The sequence below is a fragment of the Haemorhous mexicanus genome, chromosome 18 (assembly GCF_027477595.1).
Source record: "Haemorhous mexicanus isolate bHaeMex1 chromosome 18, bHaeMex1.pri, whole genome shotgun sequence".
Lineage (NCBI taxonomy): Eukaryota > Metazoa > Chordata > Aves > Passeriformes > Fringillidae > Haemorhous > Haemorhous mexicanus.
The window spans coordinates 917,521-930,006 of NC_082358.1; the positions used below are offsets into that span (position 1 = coordinate 917,521).

Below are 12,486 nucleotides of genomic sequence, written 5' to 3' on the forward strand. Positions count from 1 at the left end.
GACTACATATCCCAGCGGCCCTCGCGCCTCCACCTCCCAGCGCAACTCGGAACTACGGCGGCCGCGTGGGGGGCAAAATTAGCAGGAGCGCGCTTGCAGCGGCCAGGCGGGGTCCCTCTCCCGTCCCCCGAGCTGTCCCGTTCGGGTTGCCCTTGCCCAAGATGGCCGCAAGGGACAGCGCCTACTCTGCCGGAGGACAGGGATGGGTCTGCCCTCGAATGGCATCACGCTCCCGGCGGGCTGTCCCTCCCTCCTGTGGATCCCAGGTGCCTCTGGATGGGGGTTCTGCGCAGCCGGGGCAAGGCGCGGCGGGCTGGGCCCAGCTCGGACGAGGAGCGTCGGTGGCTTCTGAGCGGTTTGGGAATCCCCTCAGACAGTTCTTTATTTTTCAGGTATTTCACAGACCCCCATGGTATCTGCCCGCGTGTTGGCTTGGCTGTGGTGAGAGTCAGGGCTGTTGTGAGGGCGTTGAGTGCCCCGTGTTTGGTTTCGGAAGGCTCTTGGCAGACTCGGGTTCTCAGTCTGTGTGGTTTCAACAGCTCCCGAGCTTAAGAGTTCTGGGAGACTTTCAATTGCCTACCCTCCCGTCATGGACCTCCCTGCTGTTCTCCAACAACTGCTCCTCCATCCCCCTCCCTGGGTACATGTGCAGTCCGTTCGCACAATCTCACACAAAAATAGCCTTTACAACACTTCATCTGAATGGAGGCAAGTGGAAGGAAGACATGATAATCAAAAAATGAGTGACAGTGAAAAACACATTTCACGTGGTATGTGAAGACAGTAAGTAATTTTTCATGTTATTAAAACTAGGATTTGCTGAGTGTGCTGGGGTTGCCATTGAAAAGAGCTAGATAATATCTAAGTCAACATTTATGTTGGATTTATGCACCTCTGAGCTGTAGAGTTGCACCCACCTGCAGAAATGGAGAAAGGCTGAATTCTTCTGAGACATGGTCCCTAAAAGGCCCAGGTGACCCAGCATATACTGTCCCCAGGACTGGAGAGACTGGTGGGATTGGATGGTCAGTCACATAAACTTTCTGGACCATGGCTGCTTGGAACATGAATCCCTTCAGGCTGCAACACCATCTTCAGATGGTCCCTGGACTGTTTCCTGCTGTGCTCACTGCCTCACCAGGGTTCAGCTGCTGCCTTTGTAGGGCTTCTCTCATCCACTGCCACGGGACAACAGAGCTGGTCCTGAGGCCATAAGGAGAGCTTCAGTGCTCAGCCTGTCACATGGCAGCTGCTCTGCTCTCAGGCTCTCTGGCACAACGGTGTGGGTTGTGCTGGTAAAGCTGCTCTGAGAGTGTGGCTCTGGCTGGCCCTGGGATCTGATGGCCTCGGGACTGACCGAGCCTGGCACATCCTTTGGTAAATCAGGGTGAATTCATTCCAGTTAATTTATTTGTGCAAGCTTCTGTAAATAGGAAGCCAGAAATGCTGATTGTTCTTTGCAGCTGTTCACAACAGTCTCTTGAGTTTTCTAATCAGAAATGCTCTTTTTCGTGTGCTGGTTCTCTCCAAATGACAGTTCTGATCCAAGTACTTGACAGCCATTGCCTGTGACTGCTGCTTTGCTGTGTGACTGGCACACAGTAGTGTGGTTAAAGCTGCACTGCTCCAGGGTGCTGATTTTGCCAGTCTGAGCTGTGCCATGTGCTACCCAGCAGTGTCTGATGCAGCCCTGGGAAGATTCAGATAAACCCCAAGGACAGCAGGAGTCAGATGTGGAATCATGCCACTACAGTTGTTCTGTGTTTAATTAGTGTGCAAAGCCAACTGAAAAGAAAGGTCAAAGAATAATTAATGATAAATGCAGCAATTCTTTCTGGAGCATGAGTTTGCTCCAGCATTTCTCTAGGAGGAGATCCCAGGGCTATCAATGGAGGGAAATTAATAAACTGATTGACATATTCAGTCCTCCCAAAGCATCAAATACATCAGGCAAATATGAGAGGGCTGAGTGCCAGTTGCTATCTGATGACCACTAATTTTGGGGTTAGAACTGCCTTAAGGAGTTGCAATAAACACTCTCAGGCTGTGGTGCTGCCTTTTATCTGGTGGTAACTTCTGAAGCCACTCTCAGCCAAATGAGATGGAGGAACAGCCCTTTAAAACCCTTGGGGTTCTTACAGGCTTTATGGAAATCAAGGGAAGTTTCAGGAGACCCAGGCTGGGGTGGGTTTTGCACAGGCAATAGTTTGAGACCTGCCAGTGTTGCTCTGCTGCTCCAAGTCAGCTGGCACAGCCAGCTGCTGCCCCAGCAGTGAAGGGGCAGAGAGGGATGACACAGAACAGAGGAGAGATCTTGGGGCTGTCAGAGACTCATACTGAGCTGAACGGAGACTTCCAGCAAGGAGCTGAAAGGATACAAACCCAAAAACTCTGAGAAAACTCTGGTTTGCTTGGTTTGCTTGTTTTTTTTTTCCCAGAGGCATAAACCTGATCTTCTGAGTCCTGGTGTTTACCCCAAACTGATGGTAGTGTTTGCAGCATTGGGGCATTTACTGGCTATCCTTTCTTCCTGAAATTCCTTGACTCTGCAAGTGATTTGGTGGGACCATGCGCAGAGGGCTGGGTGTGCTAAGGCCTGGGAGCAGTCTGAGGAGCTGCAGTTTGGGATCTCCTGCTGTGGTGCCAGCAGCAGTGTGACAGTGGGGCTGTGGAACGCTTGTTGGTCCACACAGGGAGCAGCAAATGCAGCTCTCAGGGGGACCTTCACACTGCCTGTCCTACGGCCTCCAGGTGTTGTTGACTTACAAAAAGAAGCAGATCTGATGGAGCCAAACACGCAATAGAGCTGCTGCTGCTGCTGCTGCTGCTGCTGCTGCTGCTGCTGCTGCTGCTGCTGCTGCTGCTGCTGCTGCTGCTGCTGCTGCTGGGAGATCTGCGCTCCCTCGGTCGCTCTGCCCATGCGAGGCGCCTACGCAGAGCACAGGGGATGGATGAATTCAACCTGGGCATGTTGCGTCACAGAACTTTCATAAAACACTATGTTTAACACTGAGCCAATTCAGGGATGATTCATCTTTGTTCCTGCAAACAGATGCTGGTAAGGGCATTTCTTGTGTGCCCTGCTGGAATTATGCAATGGTGACATTTTTTGGGGTAAACAAGCCACTCCTTTTCCTGACTCACTGTACAAATTAGGTGTTCTGATTCCTGAGGCATCCTCCAGTTCCTCCAGTCCTCCCTGGCAACTCTTCCAGCCTAATGCTTTTTTTTTTTTTTTTTTTTTTTTTTTTTTTTTTTTTTGCATTTGGGAGGCCACAGCTTTGTTGTTATTCTGAGATTTCATCAGGGCCCTGTGCAACGACTTACATATCTCAGGGATGCTTCCTGTTCCTGTGGGATGTATCCCACCCTGTCCCATGTCCCAGGGGTTCACCCAACATTTATTTTGGCCAAGCTGTCATGCTTTATTTTCATAGTCAACCACTTCAGTGTTATACTTTGTTTCCTTCTGCCTTTCCCACTACAGACCTTGCACAGCAGTAGTTATTGCTTGTAGTCATTAAGGGTCCTCAGTGGGTTTGGTGTTCCTGAGAAACTCTTATCTCACTGTACTGGGGTCCTTTACTGATAAACGTTTGAGTTGCTTTTGCCTCTTTTCAAGTTGTCTTCTATTGGAGTTTATTGACTAGAACACCTGACAGCTTTTGGGTTTGTCAGTGAAAAAATACCCATAAATTCATATGCCTTTAATTTTTGTGGGCTACATGAATACTCATTGCTTATTTTTGGGGGGGTTCATGTGTGAAAACTGCTGTTGAATTGAAGGGTATTGCTGTTTTTAGAAATTGCTGAGACAAAGGTGCTTGCCTTTTATTTATTAACTTGGAAAACAGCAGATTTTCCTAGCAGTCTGAAATAGCACTGCTGTGCTGAAATAGCACTTTCTGCTGCTGGCTGACAGAAGACAGCATGAGGTTTGTGGTCTTTTATGGAGGTTAGCATTGGTCTGGATCAAAAACAGAACCTGAGCAGTTGATCTTTCTTTGGTTTCAGAGACAGGAGGAATTAAACTGCACTTCAGATTTCTTTGACTGGCTTAGTGTACCAGAACTTCCTTTACATGAAAGACAGATATTTTTGTAAGAAAGCAAATCAACTTTTTCTCGGCGCCCAGAAAGATTGTATTTCTGCTTTGAATAATTTTCAGAATGAGTTTTAAATGGCAGTGTTAAAAAAAAAAATCCCCAAAGATGAAGTTCCTGCCAGCTAAGTTAAGGCAGTTAATAATCTAGTGGAAGCTTGTCATCTACACAAGGGAGAGATGGGCTTGTCCAGAGAGCTCCGAACTCGCCTGAGACATCTCTCCTGGGTGGTGAAGGGATGAGCTGATGATGTGAGCTGAACACCAAAACTCTGGGTACTTGAAGTGAAGCAAGAGGAATCAAAGGGGTCTGATAAACAGCACTGTTCAGCTTTTGGGCACTGGCTAAACAACCTTGACAGCAGCATCTCTAAAAAATGGGCTGTCCAGATGCAGTATGCTGGGGACATGGCTGAGCCTTCACAGCCAGCAGCACCATTGCCTTCCTCCATTTCAAGTGAAAGAAAACCAGGCAGGTCTGTAACAGCTGGAGCAAAGAGAGACTGGAGAGGCAAAGTGGGTTATAAACAGCAGCTCTGTGTATCACACTATTTCTTTGTCATGTTTTGCTCTATGGGAAGCCAGTAGGAAACAGATCTGTGAATCCCACTTGGATGTGCCCCACATTCCCAAGCTCGGCCCTGTCCCAGCTGAGGAGGAGCTGCTGGTGACAGCCAGACAGGGACAGTGGGGAAGGACAAGTGCTTCCTCAGGCAGGTTTCTTCCAGCTGCCCAGGCACTGCTTGTCACTCAGTGCCTCTGGGAGCAGGAGCTGCTGCTGGGTTCACCCTCCTGGGAGCCTCCCACACCCAGTCCTGGCACCCCTCTGTCTCTCTCTCTGTCTGTTGTTCTGACACACGTGGCTCATTGCTTCTGCCTCAGCCTTTGCTGACAGCGGTTCAAAGCCACAGGATCATATGATGGATGCTCCCTCTCTCTGTGTGGTTACACAGGAGTGTCTCTGTGTTTTAAGAACAAAAAGCTGGGGTTTGGCTGGCAGCTGCTGAACTGCACTGTGCCTTTGTGTGCTGCAGGGACTGCGAGTGCAGAGTGCTTTCTCAAACATTTCATTAGATTTCTTTGTCTTCAAGGCAAGTGTGTGTTTTCAGGCAAGAGCCAGATGCAGAGAAGCCCTATGGGCATTTCTGAGCAATGGATCCCTTCCCTGTGCTCCTTCCCTGCTCATTGTTTTGGAGGTTGACAGGGGCAATAGAATGGACACAGACACCAAGAGGAAGAATGATCTTGTTTTACTATTAATATTGAGGCAAAACAGAAGTAAAAGGATACATTTGGTAAAACAATAAGCTTATTACTCTCTTGGCTTTAGCAACAAGTAAAAATAAGCAAGGTAATGCATCTAATCATTACTATATGAGCCAGAGAGGGAGAATAGTGACTGGGGAAGATACATCACCAATTGCCTGAATGCTCCACCATCAGGCAGAGCCTGCAGTGGGCAGCCCTGCTCTGCAGCGAGGGCCTGGAGAACCCTTCCAGCAACTGGGAAATTGCCATGTGGTGCATCCACCCCTGGCTGAGCTCTCCAGCCTGCCCAAAAACGGGGTACAGCTTTATAGACCCAAACTGGCAAGTCCAAATGACTTGTTTACCTTTTTGTGCAGAAAACATCTGATGGCCAGCTGAAGACAGGGCTTGGCCAGAGCCCAGGCCACAGCCAGGAGGGTTTTGCCTAAAATATTCTCCTGACAAGTCTCTAGGGATATCTGTAGGGAAGATTTCTTGGTATAGCCTACACAAGGTTATACAAACATCTCTACAACAGCCAGTTTGGCATTAAGAATAACTAATATAAATGTTTTAATAATCTATTTTTAAGTAAAGAACCTTGATGGTATTAATAGCATCATGCTCAAGATTCATCTTATAAGTCATCTCAGGCTTAGGCCTGCTGTTCAGGCCTTAGCATATCTCTCATGCACTGTTCCTGGGCTGAACTTCCCCCTGCTCAGGGACCAGCTTGCACACCCAAGTGTCCAGTGGAGGTGTGAAAAAACAAACTATGCCCCCCAAGCAGCTGGGCCTTTGGCTGCAGGAGAGGTTTGTGCAGGAGGTGTGTATTGGTCCTGTAGGGCACTGGAGCAGCCCTTCCCAGCTGCTGAGCCTCCTGGAGCACCAGGTCCTCCCCCAGACCTATGCTCTCAAGCCTGATCCAGCCCCAGAGAACTGCAGTGGAGGTGCCTGAGGGTTTGTCCTATCCTTTTGCCTTATTTTCCATTAGGAATGTGGAAAAAAGGCACGTGGTGTTCTACAGTGCTGTACTCTGCAGATGGCACAGAGGTTTCCTGTTGTGTGGGCTCTGGCAGCTGCTGGAGGTGGCTGCAGAGCCATGCGAAATGAGTGTCCAAGCCTGTGGGCACTTGTGGGTCAAATATTTTTGCCCTGTCAAAGCTTAGTGTTGTTTTAAACCACTGAGTACAAATTTTGATTCTCTGCTAGGAAATAAAGGCAACAGGAATACAGAACCCACCTCCTCGTGTACAGCTTTAGTAACAGTGAATATATTTCTTGGTTTAAAGTAATGGAATTGCAAATTCATCCTGTGACAAGTTTTCTGTCCATCCCTGCTTTGTTCCATAAGGCAGCCATGCTGTCCTTAGAGTGGGAAGCAGCCCTGCCTTGGAAAGCCACTGCTAAGCTGAAACCTGTATCTTGATCGATATTTTTCCAGTTAATCCTCAGAAGGGATGGGAGAGAATGGGCTAAATGATAAAATAAAAGTCAGGTGAGCGGCAAGCTTTCCCCAGAACATCAGTCAAACTTGTGGAAAGCTTGATCCTGGTCCAAACCAATGCAGCAAAGCCAACATCAGCCCTCAGTAGTGCAGACTTGTGACTTCCACCATTCGGTGACCGTGGGTTACATTGAGAAGTACTCCTCTTCCTAATCCTTCAGTTCTGTGGGTATTGATTTGTGTACAGAGCCACCATTAGTTCCTGGGAATTCCCCACAGGAAGTCCATGTAAGGACCAGCTGCTGGAAGGGTTGCATTGCCACCCGGAGTTTCAGCTGCAATAGCTGGGATCTAGTCCAGTCTGAGAGGCGAAGAGGGGATGTGTAAAACCAGATTTAAGGAAAATGGAAGCATGGCTTGTCCTGAAGTTGTCTTTCAACATTCTCACTGAGTTAAACTGTTGAGGCCTGCCAGACTGACAGAGGGGACTGGGGCAGGGACTGGTCATCTGTGAGATGGAGTTGGGATAGACACAGGAATGCCACCTGTGGATGGGAAGGGCCCTCGTGCCCCTGTACCTCACCTGTGCTGCACAGGGAGCAAGGGCTATACTGTCCCCCTGCCCTGGCCCCTCTGGCAGCTCTGCGGGGGAGAGGCCACTTTCTGCATGCAGAGAGATACCTGCAGGGAAGGGACTTCTGTTGCAAAGAAAATTTTTTCTCTTGAACGTGATGAGGCCCTGGCACAGACTGCCCAGAGCAGCTGTGGCTGCCCCTGGATCCCTGGAAGTGTCCAAGGCCAGGCTGGATGGGGCTTGGAGCAGCCTGGGACAGCAGAAGGTGTCCCTGCCCCTGGCAGGAGGTAGAGTGGGATGGGATTTGAAATCCAACCCAAACCATGCTGAGAGTTCATGATTTTCTCTGGAAGGAGCCACTGGGGATTGCCCTTATTAGTCAAATCTTACGACTGAAGTTAACCCAAATGTCGTATTAGTGGCATTTAGTGGGTGCTATGGGGCCTGAGTGAGCATTTTGTACAGTATTTGTGATGTTACAAGTGTAGTCATTTTTAGCACTACTGGAGATTGCACTGACACAGGCAAGAGGAAGGCTCTGTTGAAACAGGCAAGGGGAAAACAAAAGCAGGGAGAGTTGAAGATGCTTGCCCCAAGTCAGATGTGAACGAATCTCCAGATCCTGAGCCCAGCCCTGGTCCTAATCCCCTGGTTCCCTCTGCTTGGGACCTGGTAATTAAAATCAAGGATAATTTTCTGAGAGGGACAAGTGGAGGATGGTCATAGAAAAGGAAAGGCCACCAAGTCAAGCAGAGTGTCACTGAGTCATGCCTGTTACTGGAAAATGAGAGTCCTGAGGCCTGGCAACAGCTCTCAGTGCACCCAGTATGGAGGAACCCACAGCTTGCAGTGGTCTGGCCTGGAGAAAAAGAAAAAATGTTTGGACTGCAGGGACAGCAAGTGTCCTCCCTGCACAGTGCCATCCCCTCCCCAATCCCAGGGTGGGTTTTGGCCACAGCAACTCTGCACAGCACAGCTTTCCCTGCCAGTGTGCAGGGGAGAGCATGTTCAGAGCACTGGATGTCTTGAACCCTGCACAAAAAATACACCAGGGTGATCAGGATGTCCAGCACAGAGTCATGGAATCATTAAGGTTGGAAAAGACATCTTAAGATTATTCAGTTCAACTTTTAACCCAGGTCTACCACTAAACTGTGTCCCCAAGTACCACATCTACACATTTTTTTAATGCTTCTAGGGATGGTGAGTCCACCACCACCCTGGGAAGCCTGTTCCAATTCCTGACCATCCTTTCCATGAAGAAATTTTTTCCTAATATCCAACCTAAACATCTTCCTCTGCCATTGGCTGGAGCACCATATGGACACATGAACCCCTGAGCTGCTCTTTGAAAATCCCCAGGCATATCCATACTGTTCTGAACCTGAACAAAAGCACTGCTGGCCACCCTACAGCCAGCCCCACTGTCTGCCCTGTTTCTGTCCCTGTGGGGCTGAGGAGCAAGGGAGGCTCCCCAAAACCATATTCCCACATAAATGGTCCTTCACTGGGGACATCTTCCTTGCCCACTCTGCCTCTTCCCACCTAGAGGATGGGCTGCTTCCAGGTTGAAAATATGATGAATTTTTTCATTAGAAAAGTTTGCAGCTCAGGGTCTGGCTGGGAAGGTCCCTCCCTGAACCCACAGCACCCTGACCCGTGGGAGCTCTGGTGGGTGGGTGATCCTGAGGGCACTGGCACCGTGGTCTGTGCGCTGCTCCTGGGCTGCGCGGGGCTCCCTTCCCTCTGCGGTGGGGTGCACAAGCCAGGCTTCCCCAGTGTGCTTCCCCTACACAACCTCCAAGGTAGCAAACATCTGTCTCATGTTAGAAACCCTGCTGGACCCCATGAGCAGGAGCAGAGCCACATGTTTTCTTCCCTGGCATCAGATGCAGCTCAGGACATTCCTGCCTCACCCCAAGGCCTCATCCAGATGCTCCCAGGCTTTTAAGGTTATAAAAAAATTTCTGCCCTCCTCAAGCCCTGATGCGACGTAGTGGCCACGAGCAAACCAGCTGGGAGTGTCCAGCTCAGCCCGTCCTGTTCTGCTGGCTGAGCTGGGCAGGAGGTGCTGGCAGCACCGTGTCTGTGCCAGGTTGTCTGGGACAGAGGTGTGGCATCGGAGCAGAGGACTCCCAGCTCCATCTCCTGGTGCCGAACGAGCTCTGAGGGCTGAGTCCTACCAGAGCTGAGGGTGAGGTGACCCTGCCCGGGCACAGGTCCCCCCAGCCATGAGTGCTCCTGGAGGTTTCCTGGCACCAGTTTGGTGGGGATGAGCCTCCTGGCACAGCTAGGGGTCTCAGGAGAAAAAGAAGGGGGAGAGGCATTCTCAGGGAGAGGGCAGAAGTTCAGCCAAAGTGCGAGAGTGTGGCAGGAGGTGCTGGGGAGCGCTTTGGGGAGCGGGGCTGGAGGGGAGCCTGTGGCTGGAGCTGAGGACTGTGGTGCTCAGACTTGCCAGTGACTCAGCTGGTGACCTATGGTCCTTCTTCCCCATGCCTGAACCTGCGACCATTTGTGGTCATGCCCGAAGCCTCCATGAGGCATGACCTGCCTGGCTGTGACTGTCCCTGCTCTGGCTGCTCAGCATGGCTGCTGGGTGCTCAGCCTCAGACAGGCTCTGCCAGAGGAGTCACTCCCCACCTGTTTAGTCCCGTGGGACTGGGCTCTTTGAAGTCCCCACCCCACCTGTCCTGTGGTGCATGACTCGGCTGTCAGCTGCCCCAGGGACCCTTCCCTTGTGCTTGTCACGTCTTACCTAAGCTGCCAACCACATCCCCATGCTCTCCCCATCCCATGGCCAGAGTTTTGGGGGTCTGAGCCCTGGGAAAGCAGTGGGATGTTTATAGCCAACATCTGGAAAACCATGTCCTCCCAGTTGCTGCCACAACAGAGCATCCCTGCAGCCAGAGCTCCTGTGCTGCAGCCCGGTCCTCGCCAAACCCTCTGCCCTGTGTCCTGCCTGAGGAAGGATGAGAGCACTGGGGTTCGCCCTGTGCTGTTGGAGTACACCCTGGCTCTCTGGGATGGACCTTGTCCCATGGGGGTGCATGCATTGCCTGCCTGGCCCATGATGGCCATTCCTTTGTTCTCTGGGACACAGGGAGGAGAATGGAGCCTCGCAGCCTTCCTCCGGTGGAAGGTAATTCCAGACTGTGTAGGTGCCACCCCAGCACAGTGCCGTGGTCTGGAGACCATCCACATCTGCCACGGTAGCCACGATGGGGGAGCCCACGGGAGGGGGACTGCCCCCTTCCTCCGGCGCCCGCCCTCCCTCCCACACGGACTGACAGCGGGTCAGGGCTGGGCTGGCGGGGTGGCAGGAGGCAGGACAGACAGACCCTGGGCGTGCCCTGCTCTGCCTCCCACCCACCTCGCCTCTGGCTTTGCTGCTTTCCCCAAGCAGCCACGGGGACTCGATGGCCACGACAGGGATTCACGTCCAGGCGCTCTGGCCGCGGAAAGACCGGTCCAGGCTGCGCGCAGACTGTTTGGAGGGAACTCTGAGGAGGTGCTCTCCTTCTCCAAAACCTGTCTCTCCTGCTTCTTGCCACCCCTGGCTCTACTTGCCTGGCCAGATTGCTCAGGCCAGTCTTCCCCGGTTTTTGTCCCCAGGATGATCCCCGGTGTTTTTGTGTGCCCGCCCAGGCTCAGCTGCCTGCACAGCAGTGGGAAGGTCTGCTGGACCCGTCCTGGCTGCCAACGTGAACGCAGCACAGCCCCAGCCATGCCAGTGCCAGCCACTGGGCCTGCTGGGGTGGGCATGGAGGGGACCGGAACTGACCTGGTCACTCTCCTCCGCTTCTGCCTGATCCCAGGGCAGCAGAGCAGGGGGTGCACTACCCTCCATGAGATGGTCAAATTGATTCACCTTTGTATTCCTTCAGATTTCTGTCAGAAAGAGGTGGTGATGAAAACACCACCTTTAGGTGCCTGGTTATAGGGTGGCACAGGAGCAGTTGGAGTCCAGTTGCCTTTGGAAGGATCTTCCTAAATAAAAGCTCACCTGTGAGTGTTCCTCTATAATGTGCACTCCTTGAACCAGCCCCACTGATGCCAGCCCCAGGGGGGGAGTGACAGTGTTCTGGCCCCATGCCATTTGCAGTCTTTGGGATGCTGAATTAGGCACACCTGAAATACTTTTTGGTAACCAAAAGAATGGTTTCTAGTCTCTCAATTGCTTTTCCACATTGCCCCCAACTCCCAACCTCTGTCTCCAGCTTTACCATCACACCAGCTCACTGAATCCCCCCGTGGACAACACCCTGTGTACCGGGGCAGGGCAGCAGGGATGGTGCTGGTGCCACCCAGCTGCAATCACACCTGCCTCTTGCATCACCTTGACAGCAGCCTCCAGGTGCAGAAGAGCAGGAAGTAAAAAGGGGTGTTTTAATGACCCAAGCTATACACAACACACCAATTATCCGACTGGGGCAAAATGGGATTCACAGGAGAAGCAGTTCTGCAGGAGCTTTTCATCCACGTGTGTGAGGGTTCCCAGGTTAGAGCTTGGTAGCCAGAAAAGCAGCAGTGCTCCTGGATATACTCTTTCTGCTGCTGCTCTGCTCTCATTGCTTTAATTTGGACAAGACTAGAAGAAAGGTTTATTGGAATAAAATTCACAGGAATTTTATTTCCTGGGAATAATGCCTGCCTGGGAAGGCAACAGCAGAGCTGCCTAGGAAGGTGTTGCAGGGACATGGGGTTGTTAATGCAGAGACAGGAGCTGGGTGAAGTATATGGGGGGATTTTTCCCATTGGATCTGTGGTTTGATCCCCCTCATTTTGGGTCAGGCCATAACAACCTCCCGGGTGTCCTTACTTGGGGAAGTTTCCCTAGGGTTAAACCCCACCCTCGGCGCACAGGCACAATCCCACAGTAGTGCTGCGGCTGCTGCCCAAGTAGTGGTGCAGGAGAGGAGTGATGTGAGGGGAATTATTCCCGGTGCTGCCTGCCTTCATCTCAGCTGGCTCTGATCACCAGCCATGCACATGTTTTGCTGGATGCAGGTCGTGATGCCCTCATCCAGGTAGAATCCAGGCCTGTAACTTTGAGAAGTGGATGGCACGCAGCGGAAGCTCTGCCCCTGTTCCTTTGCCTGCCCAGGTCATGGGCAG

The 12,486-nt window shown here is 51.6% G+C and overlaps 1 protein-coding gene across 1 annotated transcript; it reads left to right on the forward strand.

Moving 5' to 3' along the window:
- Positions 1–38: 38 nt before the first annotated feature.
- Positions 39–11,394, forward strand: LOC132335917 (uncharacterized). Its single transcript, XM_059862891.1, has 2 exons — positions 39–266; positions 393–11,394. The coding sequence occupies exon 2, from the start codon at positions 10,208–10,210 to the stop codon at positions 11,309–11,311; it is 1,104 nt and encodes a 367-aa protein (XP_059718874.1). The 5' UTR covers positions 39–266; positions 393–10,207; the 3' UTR covers positions 11,312–11,394.
- Positions 11,395–12,486: the final 1,092 nt, after the last annotated feature.

What these genes read in the sequence shown, in the direction of transcription:
- LOC132335917 (XM_059862891.1), top strand. Translation starts at nt 10,208, where the DNA reads ATGTTTATAGCCAACATCTGGAAAACCATGTCCTCCCAGTTGCTGCCA.